Source organism: Tachypleus tridentatus, chromosome 1, assembly GCF_004210375.1.
Source record: "Tachypleus tridentatus isolate NWPU-2018 chromosome 1, ASM421037v1, whole genome shotgun sequence".
In the NCBI taxonomy this organism is placed as follows: Eukaryota; Metazoa; Arthropoda; class Merostomata; order Xiphosura; family Limulidae; genus Tachypleus; species Tachypleus tridentatus.
This window is the reverse complement of record NC_134825.1, coordinates 165,837,355-165,857,149: the sequence shown is the minus strand read 5'-3', so window position 1 is coordinate 165,857,149 and position 19,795 is coordinate 165,837,355. Positions and strand designations below refer to the sequence as shown.

At 33.7% G+C, this 19,795-nt stretch overlaps 1 protein-coding gene across 1 annotated transcript in view; it reads left to right on the top strand.

The window, feature by feature from the left end:
• Window positions 1–19,795, top strand: part of LOC143233424 (leukocyte tyrosine kinase receptor-like) — an 89,127-nt gene that overhangs the window by 22,205 nt on the left and 47,127 nt on the right. The window contains exons 3-11 of the mRNA XM_076469635.1: window positions 5,988–6,118; window positions 8,738–8,866; window positions 9,552–9,707; window positions 11,677–11,810; window positions 13,307–13,479; window positions 14,183–14,277; window positions 16,395–16,439; window positions 17,480–17,542; window positions 18,633–18,792. Of these exons, the coding sequence (XP_076325750.1) occupies window positions 5,988–6,118; window positions 8,738–8,866; window positions 9,552–9,707; window positions 11,677–11,810; window positions 13,307–13,479; window positions 14,183–14,277; window positions 16,395–16,439; window positions 17,480–17,542; window positions 18,633–18,792 (1,086 nt within the window). The remainder of the gene's footprint in view (window positions 1–5,987; window positions 6,119–8,737; window positions 8,867–9,551; window positions 9,708–11,676; window positions 11,811–13,306; window positions 13,480–14,182; window positions 14,278–16,394; window positions 16,440–17,479; window positions 17,543–18,632; window positions 18,793–19,795) is intronic.

Sequence of the window (19,795 nt, the reverse complement as noted above, 5' to 3'; positions counted from 1 at the left end):
TTGTGCTAGTCCGTATTCCACCCATTTATATCTCCTGATGCTTCAGTAGAAAACACCCCAAAACCATATCATTACCTCCTCCATTCTTAATGATAGGTGCTATACATTGAGGTAAGTATCTTTCATCTTTCTTTCGTCTGACATCCATAACACCCTTTACTAGTCATCAGCAGTGCAATTTTTGTACTTTTTGGTAAATTTCAATCTTTTGACAATATTCGGACGAACATCGAAGTAAAAGTTTTTAAACTGCTACAAGACCAGATCTTCTTGACTCCGTAGATCTGGACACTTTTATGTCATTTGGTACATGGTACTATTGAGACTAGTGACAGTCTTCCTTCTGTCCCCAAGGCTACATAAACGGAGATACCTAACATCAGTATCATTGAGTTTAGGTGTTCTACCTCTTCCTTTTCTATTTTCAAATTTATCTGTCTCTATCTCACCATCTGAGGTATCCTTGACAATGTTGGGGAGCATTTCAAGTCTGCAGTAATTTGTTGGAGAGTCCAACTAGCATCACGTAAAGCTTTAATGCGAGCTCTCTGTTCTACTGACAATTCACTATGATTTTTGGGCCATGTCATGACAAAAAACTTAATATAGAGTGTTAAACACTGTTTTTATCAAGGTTTGTTTGTGGAGTGCTATCATGTTGATTTCTTCTAATATATATGGTACCACATGCTAGCTCCTTGCTAGCTTCTTTCTATATAACTAAGACATTGGGGTACCATGACATTTATTTCAGATCCTGAGACTGATCATTATGCTCATTCAAGCAGAACCCTTATGACTTACCCTTGATACAAGTACAAGGGAATTCTAAATAATAATAAATATTCTCACCCTGGTTCATTCAGTTGTCAACAGTGGTCAGTAAAGCATTACCATAATGTTAAAATTTACATTATGTAATAGCATGAAAGAATTAGCCTCATAAAATGGAAAGAATGACACAATATTTTATTGTCCTAACACTTTTGCAAATTACTGTATATGGAATTAAACGTGCTACCATCTGTACATTTTTAACTTGGACTTCTTTAGTGGTTAATGTTCCAACCATGAATCTGAGGCTCATTTTTGGAGTGTTGTTACAGCAAAGCCGCGTTCCGCACATTAGGGCTGTTGGTTCGTTATATAACATTGACATTCATAGCATAGTAGTTGAAGAGTTGGTTAAGCCTTGAGTAGCTCTGAACGAATATCGAGAACAAACACATTTTTGTGAAAGCACAACTAATCACAGCCAATAACCCTATCAAAAAAGAAACAGGTTAAACACTTAACTGTGTACTTGTAATTTCCTAGGCCTAATTCTGGCAAGATCTACTATTAAGAAGACAAGCCAAATCAGTATATGTTTCCGCCATACTTATATACTGCTCACTATTTTTTTGCTCATTAATACAGTTATGAATGAAACTTCTCATCCGCCAACCAATATATGGTGTTAATTTGCATTAATTAATTGAGTAAATCAATTATCTAATACAAATATGAGCACTCACTTAAAAACGTTAAAAATCTAATTATGCGATGTTAGTAACAAAAAATGAAACCGTTATATTTTAGTGTTTATTAATTATTTGCAAGAATTTGTGATCAACTGTCAATAGTACATATTTATAATATTTAATTAATTAACGTGTTTTTTTCCACTATTATTTAACTTATAGCATTCTTTACGCTGCAAAATTTAAAAGTAGAAAAGCGATAAGTAATCTGATCACACGATTCTAAAATGTAACACGAAACTGTGTCTAACAATACACGGTTCGAAACAAGGAAGTAATATAAGCTTGCTTGTTTAACTGGTGACGATTCCCTCCACGCTGGGGCGTTGCTGGGTAAAAGAAGGATCTGGGGCACAGTCCCAGGAAACAATTAATTTTAGTAAGAGGCTCTCAGAAAGCGTCTGGACTTTTAGTGATTTGAATTTTAAAAGAGGCACTCGCTCGCATGCCTATAGAAACTCAATGAATTTATTTCTTTGCATGCGCCTCATTAAAAATTGAGTATATGATAATTGTAAACACGCAGCAAAGTATTTTCTAGCGTTTTAGTATACGCCCTCTGGTGTTCCTCTCATCTTTCCACGCGCACTCTTGTTTCTGTGCAAAATTAAGATTATTTTACAAATTTTGTAATTCACAACTTTCTATTACAACTGAAATAATTTTTCTAGTCCCCCGGTAGGTCAGAGGTAAGTTCGCGCATTTACAACGCTAAAACTCGGGATTCTATTCATGCAGTGGGCAAAGCGTACGTAGCCCATTGTGTAGCTTTTCGTTAGAAAACATAAACACGATAATCTATCTAAACAATTTATCTTATATAGATAAAATTATCTTACTGCGTCAACTGAACGTGATATTTAGATTTTTATGAATAAAACAGGAAGGAATCCTAAATAGTCGCTACTGTAATTGGATCTCAAATTGGACAAGTGATGGAGCTATGAACAAAACGTTTGTACTTGAAAACAAAACAAAAACTTAGAACCATTCTATGAGCCTTTTTGCCACTGCTGAAAATCGAGGCTCTTGTTGAATATTATTTAAATCAACAGAAAAACTGCACAATACAATTCTAAATATATTATATAGTCTAAACGTGTTTATAGAGATCGACATTTTGCTTGAAACCAAAATCCCTTGTGCACCTTTTCACATGCGAAAATATTATAATGTAAACATTGTCAAATTTTCTAGAAGTTGCTTCAAAATATTTCTTATCATTTCCTTTTGTTTTCAATCTTATGAAGCACATGACCTGACCGCTAATTATAGTAGTCTCTAATTTAGAACAATTGACCACTTGGGTGACAAAATAGTCAATAGCGCACGTTGCCTGTTTGGTTGTTCTTAACCGAATACCAGAATTAATTGTCACTTATATAACACTTCTAGAACTCAAAATACAAAGCGTGTATAACGGTTCGAACCAAGTGCATCCGTTCCGCATCCGAAACGCTAACCATTTCTTGATGGTTATTTTTTTAGAAATATAATACTTTATTTTTCGTATTGTCAGGTGGTTAAGGCATTCGACTTGTAATCTAAGGGTCGCGGGTTCGAATCACTGTCACACCTTTCAGCCGTGGGGGCGTCATTATAATGTGACGGTCAATTCCACTATTTATTGGTAAAAGAGTAGTCCAAGAGTTGGCGGTGGGTGATGATGACTAGCTGCCTTCCATCTAGTCTTATATTGCTAAATTAGGGATGGCTACCACAGAGATGGCCTTCGAGTAGCTTTGCGCAAAATTCAAAACAAACCAAACTAAAAATGTTTAATTAGTGATAATATTAATTAAGTGATTGTTAATCTGTTTGTCTGCAAACACCAATTCATAACCAATCATTCAGTGCTCCTCGTTTTTTAACTCTGTATTTATATTCCATAACCTCGTAGGAAGTTTGCTCATTGTATACGGTATTTTATACCCTTTTACGTCCCCCCCCCCCCGATATAGGTGGTAAGTCTTTAAATTTACAACGCTAAAATCAAAGGTTTGATTCCCTTCGGTGGACTCAGCAGGTAGCCCGATGTGGCTTTGCTATAAGAAAACACACACATGTACTTTGTTTTCCATGGTTAACGTTGTAAGTATTAATTATGTAATTTTTATTTTTTAATGTTCTAGTATTATACATATAATTATTTAGTACTTTATGATCTAAACTATAATAGGAATTTAAAGTTATTATATATTTATAAAGTGCATTTACATTAAATTACTGATTTCTCATAGTTTCGTTTGTTATCGTAACACCTGCATTGAGTTCCTCATTTTTATTTAAAATTATTATCTTAAAAGGCCCGGCATGGCCAAGCGCGTTAAGGCGTGCGATTCATAATCTGAGGGACGCGGTTCGCATCCTCGTCGCGCCAAACATGCTCGCCCTTTCAGCCGTTGGGGCGTTATAATGTGACGGTCAATCCCACTATTCGTTGGTAAAAGAGTAGCCCAAGAGTTGGCAGTGGGTGGTGATGACTAGCTGCCTTCCCTCTAGTCTTACACTGCAAAATTAGGGATGGCTAGCATAGATAGCCCTCGAGTAGCTTTGTGCGAAATTCAAAAACAAACAAACAATTATCTTAAAAACATTCTTTTTTAAACTATGTTTATTTCTTTCAAGTGAATATTATTTGTTGAACTGTACATTGTTAATGCACAACGTATACCTGATTCTGATAAAAATACATAATTTCTTTACATAAATTAGTAAAATTTTTGTATTATCTTTAATTTTGCTATAATGGGTCTTAATGTATTAAAAATCATGTTTATATGTACATTTACAATGAGAAAAATGTTTAACTTAAAATAAATGTTTATTTTATTATTAAATCTTTCATCATTAATTTTTAAAACATTTTATTAATAATATTTGTATATTGTGAGTGAATTACCATTGTTTTAATTGTATCAGTATTCATATATATATATTTATATATATCATTTATGTTAAGCCGATACCCTAACGTATTGAAATCAACTTGTGAAATTTCTTTGTCAGTTTCTGCATCAACATGAGTTACAGTTAAAACCGTATCATCTGCATTCTGACATATATTTTATACTTTAAGCCTATATTCAATATTATTAACATACAAATTAAACGGTAGTAGACCTAAAATAGATCCTTATGGAACGCCATATTTTATTATCATTGGATCACTCATTATTTCTTCAATTATTTTTACTGCAGTATTATTACTTAAATAATTCATGAACCAGCATTTTATGATTTACTGCATTAAAGATTATAGTTAAATCAAGAAATAATACAAGCATCTTTTTATTTGTAAATTTACATAATTTTAAAAGTATTCTAATTACAATACGGTACTTTTATTTGTAATAAATCCGTATTGACGCTTGTTTATAATGATATTTTTTTTCAATAAAATCCAACAATTTGTTGTATAAATATCCTTCCGTTATTTTTCATTCATAGGTAAAATGGAAATTATTGGTCGATAATTATTGAAATCTTAAAAACTTTCCCTAATTGGAGCTGTTTATATCACTTATAACATTAGTTATTTTCATATTATCAATCACATATTATCAAAATATTCTATATATTGTTTTTCAAAGTTTGTTTTCCTGTATTTAAACTGCTCTTCAAAATTAACCAAACATCATCCTATGATCTGATACTATCGCTTGATTATATAACCAAACATCCTATGATCTGATACTATCGCTTGATTATATAACCAAACATCCTATGATCTGATACTATCGCTTGATTATATAACCAAACATCCTATGATCTGATACTATCGCTTGATTATATAACCAAACATCATCCTGTGATCTGATAGTATCGCTTGATTATATAACCAAACATCATCCTATGATCTGATACTATCGCTTGATTATATAACCAAACATCATCCTGTGATCTGATACTATCGCTTAATTATATAACCAAACATCATCCTATGATCTGATACTATCGCTTGATTATATAACCAAACATCATCATATGATCTGATACTATCGCTTGATTATATAACTTTTTTACATTTACTTCTGTAATGTCTCTGCAATAGGACAACTTTTAAAAAACCCTGTTATTTAACAACAAATTTTTGTCCTGGTATTTGGCCACAGTAATTTTCTTCTTATATTAACGGGAAGTAGAGAGACTATGTTTAGATTTTAAACTGAATTAAATGGGCCAGTGTCGTACAAAAACCTATTATTCACCATCTCTGTAACCGTTTCCATTTACAAGTTGAAAGAAATAAAACAGAATCTCGCTTAGCAAACTAATTTTGGTTTTCTAAGATGACCAATTTAATTTACCAAAAAATATGAAATTTGTTCACAGTTTGTTTTTATAACAATATTGACTTAAACTTACCATTGTAAGCAATTGTTTATGTGGGAAGATTTTTAACTGATGCTTGAAAATATTATTCTCTCCCTTTATAACCTAAAAAGTCTTTTAATCTTATAGGTGGGAAAAATTACCATCGAAAATTGGAAGCGTTAGTCAACCTTTCCAGTTAGTTCTGGAGATAATGGAAGGAGACACAGCACCTGCTCATCTGGCGATTGACAATATCCAGTTGGTCAACTGTGAGACAAGTGCGTGTTTCAGTACCTGTGTTGTTGTTTTTTTTGGTGTTTTTTTTTAATGCCAGGTGTAAATCATAGAATGTGCACTAATGAACACGCACGCGTGTGACCTAAGATAACCAGATGTCCGTCCTATAGACGTCCTATATGCACGACAACAAAAACCAAAATAACGCATTTCAAAATGGCGTGATTGCTGTTATTTGTGCTTCATTATAAAAACAAACTGAGTATTACTGATGTATTACTGCTATTGTTTGTGACTTGAATGAAGAACAAATTGACTAAGCGAAAGATGAGAATTGTTATTATTTGGGACTTGACTACAAAAACCAAACAACTAATTCATAAATAATTGCTCACAATAAGAATACTGGTTAAAACATTTTGTGCAAAAAACATGTGTTATATTAATTTTAATTTTCAACATATTTAAACAATATTAATCAGTACGAGAAACATTTCTTTCCACCAATAGGTTAAACAATACATGAAATATATGGTAAAACTAGTGGCTACAGCTAATATTTAGTTTTACTCTTAAGAAAACTAGAAATAATAATCAATCGATCTTTGAAACATTCACGGTTATCTCATACAATCCACAAGTACCTGATACTTAACTCATACAATCCACAAGTACCTGATACTTAAGTGTTAACAGTTATCTCATACAATCCACAAGTACCTGATACTTAAGTGTTAACAATTATTTCATGCAGTCCACAAATACCTGATACTTAAGTGTTAACAGTTATCTCATACAATCCACAAATACCTGATACTTAAGTGTTAACAGTTATTTCATACAGACCACAAATACCTGATACTTAAGTGTTAACAGTTATTTCATACAGTCCACAAATACCTGATACTTAAGTGTTAACAGTTATTTCATACAGTCCACAAATACCTGATACTTAACTCATACAATCCACAAGTACCTGATACTTAAGTGTTAACAGTTATCTCATACAATCCACAAATACCTGATACTTAAGTGTTAACAGTTATTTCATACAGTCCACAAATACCTGATACTTAAGTGTTAACAGTTATTTCATACAGTCCACAAATACCTGATACTTAACTCATACAATCCACAAGTACCTGATACTTGAATGTCCACAAATACCTGATACTTAAATGAGACAACCGTTATGTCTCATACAATTCACAAATACCTGATACTTAAGTGTTAACAGTTATCTCATACAGTCCACAAATACCTGATACTTAAGTGTTAACAGTTATCTCATACAGTCCACAAATATCTGATAATTAAGTGTTAACAGTTATCTGATACAGTCCACAAATATCTAATAATTAAGTGTTAACAGTTATCTCATACAGTCCACAAATACCTGATTCTTAAGTGTTAACGGTTACCTCATGCAATCCACAAATACCTGATACTTAAGTGTTAACAGTTATCTCATACAGTCCACAAATATCTAATACTTAAGTGTTAACAGTTATCTCATACAGTCTACAAATATCTAATAATTAAGTGTTAACAGTTATCTCATACAGTCCACAAATACCTGATTATTAAGTGTTAACAGTTATCTCATACAGTCCACAAATACCTGATACTTAAGTGTTAACAGTTATCTCATACAGTCCACAAATACCTGATACTTAAGTGTTAACAGTTATCTCATACAGTCTACAAATATCTAATAATTAAGTGTTAACAGTTATCTCATACAGTCCACAAATACCTGATACTTAAGTGTTAACAGTTATTTCATACAGTCCACAAATACCTGATACTTAACTCATACAATCCACAAGTACCTGATACTTAAGTGTTAACAGTTATCTCATACAATCCACAAATACCTGATACTTAAGTGTTAACAGTTATTTCATACAGTCCACAAATACCTGATACTTAAGTGTTAACAGTTATTTCATACAGTCCACAAATACCTGATACTTAACTCATACAATCCACAAGTACCTGATACTTGAATGTCCACAAATACCTGATACTTAAATGAGACAACCGTTATGTCTCATACAATTCACAAATACCTGATACTTAAGTGTTAACAGTTATCTCATACAGTCCACAAATACCTGATACTTAAGTGTTAACAGTTATCTCATACAGTCCACAAATATCTGATAATTAAGTGTTAACAGTTATCTGATACAGTCCACAAATATCTAATAATTAAGTGTTAACAGTTATCTCATACAGTCCACAAATACCTGATTCTTAAGTGTTAACGGTTACCTCATGCAATCCACAAATACCTGATACTTAAGTGTTAACAGTTATCTCATACAGTCCACAAATATCTAATACTTAAGTGTTAACAGTTATCTCATACAGTCTACAAATATCTAATAATTAAGTGTTAACAGTTATCTCATACAGTCCACAAATACCTGATTATTAAGTGTTAACAGTTATCTCATACAGTCCACAAATACCTGATACTTAAGTGTTAACAGTTATCTCATACAGTCCACAAATACCTGATACTTAAGTGTTAACAGTTATCTCATACAGTCTACAAATACCTGATACTTAAGTGTTAACAGTTATCTCATACAGTTCACAAATACCTGATAATTATGTGTTTATTATAGTCTTTGATTTTCTTTTCGGTTTAGATAACGTTGGAAAGAAAAAATGTGAACTGAAACACTTTTTGTGTTCCAATCAGTTGTGTATTGATCGCAGCCAAGTATGTGACATAAACAGAGACTGTATAGAAGGCGAAGATGAAGGACATGACTGTGGTAAGTGTTTGGGTCATCATGTGGTCAGAGTCACTTTGTCCTCACACAAACGGGTTGTTTGGTGCATGCTTTATATTTCTACCTTGCTCTTCTTGGAGGAATAATGTTTGGAGTTTCACTCCTTTAATCAAGATAAAATAAATTACGTATTATATAATAAAAATATTCGAACTCATCGTAACCGTTTAAATGTGACTTCAACTAATTACAATCAATTTGTATAATAACTTATTGTGAATGGAGTTTTCTTTTCCTAAACCAGTAGAATCGAACTGTAAACTTCAAAACGAATATTCTTAAGTGACCAAAAGAAGCCCATTGGAAGATGGCTCTACCTCTAGTGACAAGAAAACCTTAACCTACGATTCTCTTTTTCTATTTTGAATAAATCCTTCTTTGACGATGTCTTCTTTTTAAAAACAATTAAAAAGGTCTTCCTTGTCAGACAAAATTCATTAGACGATGTCTCAACTTCTCATGATAAGACAAATTTTTTGACAATGTTTTTTTAGTATCTAATTATATTTTTGGTAATATCGTTTCTCATAGTGATGATTGTTGTTGTTTCTTTGCGGTTACTGTTCTTCTAATAATTGTATAAAATTCCACTGACAATGACATTCAGAGTTAAAAACTCAAGACGTAAATGGGCTAATATTAGTTTTTTTTATATTTAATTGTGTAGACAAAGTTCCTTCAAATGCACGGTGCACGTTTGAAGATGGTATGTGTGGTTGGACCAACATTGAATTTGATGACAGTGAGTGGAAGCTTCAAAGCGGACCAACCCCTTTAAACCACACCGGACCCCTCGTAGACCACACTTTCCGGAATACTTCAGGTAAGAATAGGATATTGTAAGATAAGTTGGTAGTTGGTTTGCTCAGCTGCAGATGAAGGTGTGATGCCCCTGAAGATGCCCCAAACGGTCAAGCACGTCATTAGTTCAAATCCCGACAAACCTGTGTGCTGGTGACTGGTTGGCTCCCCTCTGGTCAGTAGTTCAAAATTTAGGACGTTTATGACTAAATTCTAGGGATGCCTGACCTGACCACAATTTATCCCACGTAAAATTAAGGTGTTATTTAAGTTAAAGTTTTCAGTACCTAATTAAATAATAATTACAACTAATAGCTATTTTATGCTTTTTGTGTTAAAAAAAGGTTAGGCTGTGTGTATCCACTGGTTTTAAATATGTCTTAAGTTTCGTCGTTTATTTTGTATAATTTTAAAGGAATTTGATCAAATAGCATTACTTAATCGAGTTAGTACATCACTATTATAATTTACTAGTGCATTTTCTTAAGTTAAACAGTGTTACCAAGATATAATTGTAGGTTAAGATATTAAAAACAACAACAACTAAGTCTGAGCAAGATATACCAGTAGCTAAGTGAGCCCAGTTAAAACACTCTCGTGGCTGAATGATCCCCATGGCTGAAAAAGACTAAAGAAAATGACGAAATGCCATTGTGGCAAATGATGAACAGTAGACATGCCAGTGAATGTATCTGGCTGATCCACATGGCTGACAAAGATGCTTACAAAAAGCACTTGAATAATATTGTGGCAAAGGATAACCACTAGACAGATCAGTGAATGTGCCTGGATGAAACTCACAGTTAAGGAAGATGCTGACAAAAGTGCTTGAATAATATTGTGGCAAAGGATAACCACTAGACAGATCAGTGAATGTGTCTGGATGAAACTTACAGTTAAGGAAGATGCTGACAAAAGTGCTTGAATAATATTGTGGCAAAGGATAACCACTAGACAGATCAGTGAATGTGTCTGAATGAAACTTACAGTTAAGGAAGATGCTGACAAAAGTGCTTGAATAATATTGTGGCAAAGGATAACCACTAGACAGATCAGTGAATGTGTCTGACTCATTCCTATGAAGGCTGATAAACATGTCCAAATGACACTGTGGAAAAGGAAGAGCAGTAGATACATCAGTGAATGTAGAATGACCTTATTGGTAAGGATGACCAGATAACTAGTATAACGGGGAAAAGTGAGTGACCATTGAATAAATCTGAATGTTAACAACGATACTCAATGGTTGTACCTCTTGAATTTTTTAAAGGATCAAAGTACCGGGAAAGGGAGTATATATATAATACTGAATATTTCAAATGATTTTCAAAATTCGAAAGACCATTAAAAAGGCCACCATACTGGTCTAAAAGGACCTGTGAGACTAAGAAATTCCAACAGGGCGAGAATATAATTTGTCTGAACTATCCCTTGTCTGAGATATCTTATTTGACATAGACTTGAATCCCAAGAAGAATTAGTGAACTTAGTAGAAAGTGTAAGTAGAAATTCGTCAAAATGTATTTTTTTTTTTGTGGAGAATAATTTGTGTTTACTTTTTAAGAAAGACTGAAGTGTGTTGAGCTGAAATTCTTAAAAAGATTGACTGATAATTTTGAAAATATTCTATTTTTTTTCTCAGATAATATAATTAATAATTGTTGGTAAAATGGTAAATTAACGGAAATCTTTCAAACTGTGTCTTCAGAGAAATGCTGTTTTTTTTTTTAATTGGAGCTCTGTCTATGTTCAGTCATTCAATAAAGACAGTTTCAATTTACTAAATTAAACTATAAAATGAGAGAAGGTATTTTAAACATTGTTCAACAAAAATAATTTGATGAATTTTATTTTATGGTCACACCTTTTTTCTTTCGTCACGTGCAGCGTGCTTTGCGCGTTTCCTGCACGTAACTCATTTATCTTAAGCCTATTTTGACTAGAATTACTATACAAAGATGGAAATTTATATTTTAAAATGTCTTTTCCAGGTAAATACTTATGGGCAGAGTTCCATTCAAGAAAAGCAGCCTTTGGGCATCGAGCTATTCTAAACAGTGCCATCTATGACCCTCCACCACTGTATCACATAATAGCTAACTCAGGTTACTACAACAGCTGTGAGGTTAGTAAATTACAGTTAGCCAACTAGATACACAGACTTTAGATTCTATCTGTATTTAAGTACTATGGACTCTTGAAGCGAATATATACAGAAAAGCACTATCGAGATTGTGCATACATATTTCATTTTTTAAAATTCTTTAATGGCAAGAGGCCCGGCATGGCCAGGTGATTAGGCTGTTCGACTCGCACTCTGAGAACCGCGGGTTCTAATCCACAAAACATGCTCGCCCTTACAACTATGGGGGTATTATAAAGTGACAATTAATCCCACAATTCGTTGGTAAAAGCCTGGTATGGCCAGGTGGTTAACACGCTTGATTAACAATCTGAGGGTCGTGGGTTTGAATCCGCATCACACCGAACATGCTGGCCCTTTCAGCTGTGGGGGTGTTATTATGTGGCTGTTATTTCCACTATTCTTTGGTAAAAAAAAAGTAGCCCAAGTGTTGGCGGCGGGTAGTGATGGCTAACTGCCTTCACTCTAGTCTTACGCTGCTAAATTAAGGACGGCTAGCGCAGATAGCCCTCTTGTAACTTTGCGCGAATTTAAAACAAAACTATCGCAAGAGCACTTGTTATTTCCTCAATATGTAATATATTTATCGAGGTAATTCGTTATTGGTCATTTACTAACACGTGACGTTATGATATCTGTCAAATGTTGACACATTTTACCAGTAAAATGTCAGTAAAGACGACTACGAATTTTTTTGTTTATTAACAACGCACCATCTGTTCGTACAAATGTTATATATCTTAAGTAAAATTACGGTTTCAGTATTTCATTGTGTTTAACTTGTCAAAACTGGCACATCAGAAAACGTCTGAAAGTCATTGAACGTGGTATAGTTTCGAACGTTTACTATTCTTCTTTCAAGGTAGAGGGATTCCGGCTACACATGTGTTGAAATCAACTGAAAAACTCCGGAATAAATTATGCGCGAGAAGAGTATTTACCAAAATTACTACAACTTATTTATTAAAATATACGAATAAATGACAACTTTCGTTTACGCTAGTCCATAATGTAGCTTCATGCGCCATAACAAGCAATTAACTCAATATATACGTATAATATAAAAGACATTAAAAATTATGGGTCATTTTATGCTCCGTATTACGGACTTTATTTTAGTAAACAGCGTAAACTGCCATTACATGGGTAATAAATACATTTATCTCGTTTCTGAAACTCGACGAACTACGTGAATCGTCTTGAACTTTGATTATAACAAATTCGAGGAATTAAAAGGGGAAAAATTAGATTTCTTTTTGTTAATTAATATTACTAACACGTAAAACAGTTGGGATAACTTAACTTTCAATCGTAGCTGCTTACTATGAGAATAAGTGTTCTGTAACTTTTTATGGCCGAAGATAAGGACGACAGGTATTTATAGCAAGATAAGCTATAACTAACATCTACTTAGATGTGAGCTGTCTCCTTCTTTCGTAATGGAAAAAAAACAAAAAAACTTTAACGGCACTTTTCAGGTGCGTTTCTTCTATCACATGTATGGAGCCCATATGGGAGAACTGTTGCTGTTCTGCCTCGAGTTAGACCCGAGTTACCCCACGGGACGTAAAATATTTCTGTGGAGAAGTTACGGAGATCAGGGTGAATTGTGGAAACGACAAGTCGTGACTATTCCGAAAATAACTCACAAGTAAGTGAAAAGAAACATAACGTAATAAGAGGAAAGATGTTACATAACACTTCCGTAACCCTAGCGGCTAAGGTTAGGCTTATTTTGTACGAGTTCGCGCAATGTAGCGATGTGTCAGCATACTCCATTTAAAGTCTTTCAGCAACTCAAGTTAAATACGTGTAAACGTTTTGGTATAAAATATTTCACTCAATCGTTGTATGACAAACTGAGTCTGTTAATTTAAGGATTTAAAATGTGACACTTTAAGAATAACATCCGGGACTTCACGTTAGGTACTTGTCTCTTTATACCTGTTCTTGTGGTCGAAATCGTAGTTTGTCTTCCATGAAAACTACACATGTATTTTGTGTCTCAAGCTAACTTTGAATTAAAACATTCGATTACTTATTCATAGAATACTTTAGAAGTATGATGATCTAGCCGAGAAAAAATACTTTACGAAAATCGTGAATAAATGCTGATAAAATATCACACACTATGTTTTGTGTTTTTGTTTTTTCAAATGTACATTTAATGATGTTTTTTGGTTCACATTGGAAAAAAAAAACTTTATCCTCGAAAAATATTGTAATGAAAATAATAGCTCATTATATAAAATGTGTTAAATGGATTCGTTTTCTGCATTTAGAAAAAAAAAAGCTTATTTTTCTCAATCTGCACAATGAGAATAAATTGAAAATTATTTGATATTTGTTTTCAGTTTTCAGCTTCAATTTCAAGCATCACGTGGCTTACGTCATCTTAGTGACGTAGCCATTGATGACGTATCTTTGAGTCCAGAATGTTTCGGAATAGGTACGTCCTAATCAAACGTCTTTACTCATTCTGTGTCACTAAATTATAAATTTTATGTGTGTGTATATATATATATTGAAATATGGACTTTAAATTAATTTATCTTCTTATTAAGGATTAGTCACAAATTTGTAGCTAAATATGTCTCGATGATTCATTAAAACAGTATCGAATAATATTCGTTTACTTGCCCAACACGTCTCGAGGCCAAAACGAGAATTCGATGAAATTTTACTTCTGTAGAAATGTCAAAAACAGGTATAAATTTAAATTCTAATGAAATGATAAGTGAGTTAAATATATGGAAATTAAACGAGTGGAGTTAAAACAATCATGGATGTTAAACAACAAACTATGGTTTCATATATGGGTTTCGATTTTGTAGGATATTTAGTCCTAAATGTAATCTGATAAAATTCCACACATTGCCAAGACGTATCTGACATTCATACGCGTATTGTATTTACTATTTGTCTTTTCATTGAATAATTTTAAGACCTCACGAAAGCTGTACCTCTTCATTCTAAACACTAATCAAAGTTATTTTTATTATAAATAAAAACAAGGGTTTCAAAACTTTTTACAAGAGACAACAAAAATCAGTAGCGTGATAATACTGTTTATCATCAGTGTGAGGTCCTTTGAAATGTATTCGCGGATGTTACATTTTATCCCCCCCCCCTGCGTGTTGTAAATTATTGGAGTTGGTGGTAATACCATGCGCTTCTTGAGGCAATAGTATAAGAAATCCAGTAACACCTTGCGCTTCATATGGCAACAATACAAGATATCCGGTGACACCTTGCTTTCTCAACCAAACGTAAGAAAGGCATGTTCTATGGTTCAGTCGCTTAGCAACAGGAATATCTCTTTCCACTGTGTTTATTACAGGTCCGTTTTCCATCACTCCATTGGAAAGCTGTTTCTCTACTTATCTTGATTCGAAATATCATGATACTCTCGGAAAAAAATTGTTTTGGTTTTAATTTCGCGCACAGTTACACGAGGTAAGCATGCGCTAGCCTTTCCTAATTTAACAGTGACTAGACTAAAAGGAAGGCAGCTAGGCTTCATCACTCACCGCCAACTATTGGACTACTACTTTACCAACGAATAATGGGATGGATCGTCACACTATAACGTACCCAATGGCTGAAAGAGCGAGCATGTTTGGTAACGAGAATTCGAGCGCCTTAACCACCAAGGCATACCAGAAAACAACACGTAATTATTGTTCCGCCATTGACCAGAATGACGCATCAGCGACACCTCAGGAACTGCAAAAACTTCATTGACTGTATTTCGTCACAATGGCCGTTTATCATCATTATACTCTGCTTCTCGACATATTTATTGTTATCAAACATAAACCACGTGTTCAACACATTCGGGAACCCCTGCAATGTTTTTTTGTTTATTTGAAATAGGGTTTCAAAATAAATATCGATCTATACTTCTGTTTCCATTCATTCCCGAAGGTCTGGAAAATGGAAGTTGTTTTGTAATTGAATGTTGAGTATTTGGCAAATATAATTTCAAAGGCCATTACTATGTTCACTTCATTAGGACATTCCAGATGATAAACTTGTTGTCACTTGAGTGACAGGCTGACAGAGATTTACATAGTGTGTTTGTTTTTGAATTTCGCGCAAAGCTACTCGAGGGCTATCTGCACGAGCCGTCCCTGATTTAGCAGTGTAAGACTAGAGGGAAGGCAGCTAGTCATCACCACCCACCGCCAACTCTTGGGCTACTCTTTTACCAACGAATAGTGGGATTGACCGTCACATTATAACGCCCCCACGGCTGAAAGGGCGGGCATGTTTGGTGCGACGGGGATTCGTACCCGCAATTTTCAGATTGCGAGTCAAGCATCCGAACCATCTGCCCACGTGCGACTATAATTCATCTTTCCAAACATTAATTATTTATACTTTTCTATAGAAAAGCTGAAACTGAAATTGAAACACAGTCCTAATCACCATAGGTGAACATGCCATTGTTTACAGAAAGTGGTCTTCACTTCAATTATTTAAAAATAAAGTTTGCGAATGTTCAAATCGACTGTTCTGTTTATTTATTGTTATAAAGCTTTTTTTTGTTTTCCATTGTATCAGGCGTTCCATCGGAGATAAACGTACAATACCAGGCAACGACAAAAGGTGAGTTATTTTCACAACAGTTTTAGTTATTTCATGGTGATAACTGTTCTTTTAAATATTTACCTCACTCTAATAATTTTTAAACATTCAAATTTATAATGCTTGGATAATGGTAACTGTATATATGCCTCCCAAGTGGCTCAGCGGTATGTCTGTGGACTTACAACGCTAAAAACCGGGTTTCGATACCCGTGGTGGTAAGAGCACAGATAGCACATTGTGTAGCTTTGTGCTTAATTCAAAACAACAACTTTATATATTTTTTCTTAGGCGTGATTATTAGCAGCTTAAAAAAATGGGGCAAGTTAACAAACATGTTTCTTGAACTTTAAAAGCCAGCGCATTAACAACTGCAAATATACTGTGTACCAGCCATTATTAATGCTTTTTGTTTTGAACTGTAATATATTAATGCCTTTTACGTATTTTATACGTCATACGGCTGCACATTAACGTAGTCTATTTGTAACGTATTTGATAAATCGGACCCTTTTGTGGATCACTTGTTTTATCCACTCCCACCATTGTACAGTAGTATGTTGTCTGTCAGTCGATACACTGGTGTCACATAAGGGACGCTTAACGTTGCAATTTGTACTGTCATGACATTAGTAAAACATGCGCATACTATGAATCACGAGAAGAATTTTGCACTCTGTAAGGTAGGAAAAAGCACGACATATGAACTTGAAAATCAAAAAGTAAAAAAATATTCATTGTACTCTTTAATTTTTGTTTCACTTACTCTTGAAACAGAACATTTTCGGAGGCCACGAGAAAGTTCATCTAGTTTTTAAAACATAATTTGATTTGTACTATTCAGGAAAAAAGTTTATGTTTTTTAGGCTTAAAATCATTTTAGTCTCTCTGTAATATTTAGTTTATCTTTCAGTTGGGTTTTTGTACGTTACAATTAACCGAAATTAATATATATTTTTTCTAACAAGCTTTATATAAGTATAGAACAAGAAAGTAATAATAATATTTTATTGTATTAAGTTTTTAGTGTAAATTATTTATTATAAATTTATTTTGTTTAGCCAACGAAGTAGCTTGGGAACCGTCAGTGTACCCACCTCCAGCATTATCCAATGTATCCAAAGGTGAGAACGGTGTTCAAATGTAACTGTAACTCCAACAAGTGTATAAAATATAATACCCTATAAGTCGTCAACAAGAACAGCGTTAATGTCGTAGGTTATAAGATCTTTTTTATCTAATTTGCCAAGACTATAACAGAAACACTCGCATAATTGTAAATGGTTCGTGTCTGTAATTGACGAAAAATTCGCGTGCAGCTCGGTGTTAATTCGCTATAAACTCATTTTATTCTTGAACCCAGAATCTTTCCTCTCAAGAAGGTCTTCTATTGGTGTTCTTTATGGTATGTTTAGGGAATTCACCCGAACTCACAGCGCTGTTAGGAAACTTGAGAAAAGAAGATACATTGAGCAATTTCTAAGAATCTGAAACATAATATTACATTTTGTAGAATTTTGCGCAAGACATCATGATACAATAGTTGAAAATTATTAGAGTTAATTGCGTGCAGAACAGGTCCTTAAATCGTAATAACACCATGACTTGGAATTCTCACCACGTAACTTTATTGAACCTGATTCTTTTTTTTTTTTCTTATAAAAGTTTTGTTTTCATATTTTTCTCTCAGTCACGGTTTAATATGTTAGGAGAGGCACTTGATATCTCTATATGTGCTTTATATTGAATTTCATGTTTTCTTGGTTACCATAGCAACAGAACATTCGTAGAGGCAGAACAATAATCGTAACCTAGAACACGAGGATTTGGGCCGAGAGTAATCGTTTCTGATAACAAGATGAAATGGAAAGCTTTAACGATAAGAAATAGGAAATGAAAATGAACGTGAAATAAGTATTAAAAAAAAAAGAGAACGTCTTGGTTTTGGCATTTCGAAAGGTGCTTCTGGAACTTTCTTCAAATAGTGCGGAGCATGCGCCGTTAAACAGGAAACTTGACTATAGAATTTTCTGTCCAAAGATAACCCATTATGGCTCACGTTAAATAAACAAATGACATTGCTTTTGTTGGCGTGTGTGTATATACATATATACATAACGTTGGCGTGATGAACGTTGTAATGATTTAGTACATAGATTTGTTTCAAACAATAACTTCACTAGCACGTATATTTTTATATTACGTGAAATATAGGATATACTTTGACCACATGTGGAGCCAGGGGACGTTATGGTCCGATTAATGACCTGTGTAAAGATACTTATTCTGGTACTAGCACTAGAGTATCCGTCATTATGGAAGATCCCTTCAAAGGAGTCCAGATGTGGACCGTGCCAAAGACGGGAAAATACACGTAAGTTACTCCATCGTCTTATGTTAAAGTTTGAACGAAGCTGCACGAGCACATTTTATTAACATTTTAGATTTTTACTTACATGTTAATTACTGAGAAGGCTGCGTTGTAGAAGTTCGATAACAATAAATACTAATTTACTTACTTATATTCCGTGATATTTATTACACAAATTATTCTGCACTAAACCAAAGTTTAAATGACAGTAACACTAATGATAATGATGCCATTTCAATATATGTAACATCCTCAGCTAATGATGTTATTATAACTTGTATGAATATGAAGGCAAAGCCTCGTGATTAGAATTACAGATCTAACATCCTCAGCTAATGATGTTATTATAACTTATATGAATATGAAGGCAAAGCCTCGTGATTAGAATTACAGATCTAACATCCTCAGCTAATGATGTTATTATAACTTATATGAATATGAAGGCAAAGCCTCGTGATTAGAATTACAGATCTAACATCCTCAGTTAATGATGTTATTCCAACTTATTTTAATATGAAGTCAAAGCTTTGTTATTATAATTGCATATGTAACATCCCTAACTAATGATAAGGTAGAAAAGCAAATGAAACCGCACGATACTTCTGAGTTATATATAACACATGCATGGCGTTCGACTGCTTCCACGAGAACGTTGTGAAAACAAATGTTAACTCTGTCCACAAGAACGTGGTGAAAACAAATGTTAACTCTGTCCACAAGAACGTGGTGAAAACAAATGTTAACTCTATCAACGAGAACGTTGTGAAAACAAATGTTAACTCTATCCCTTATAAACGTTAACTTTCTTACTTCCACATTGAAACTATGTATGTAATTAGACACACAAATGTTAGCACTAGCTGTTACCTTGTGTAACAGTTTAAACTATATCAGTTGGCAAGTTACGTTTAAATTACCCCACCTGCGTAGTGGTGCGTGACAAATACTTGACTGTTCTAATTAATAAACCTTAACTAGTTCTGTCACCCTTGATTAAAACTTAGGC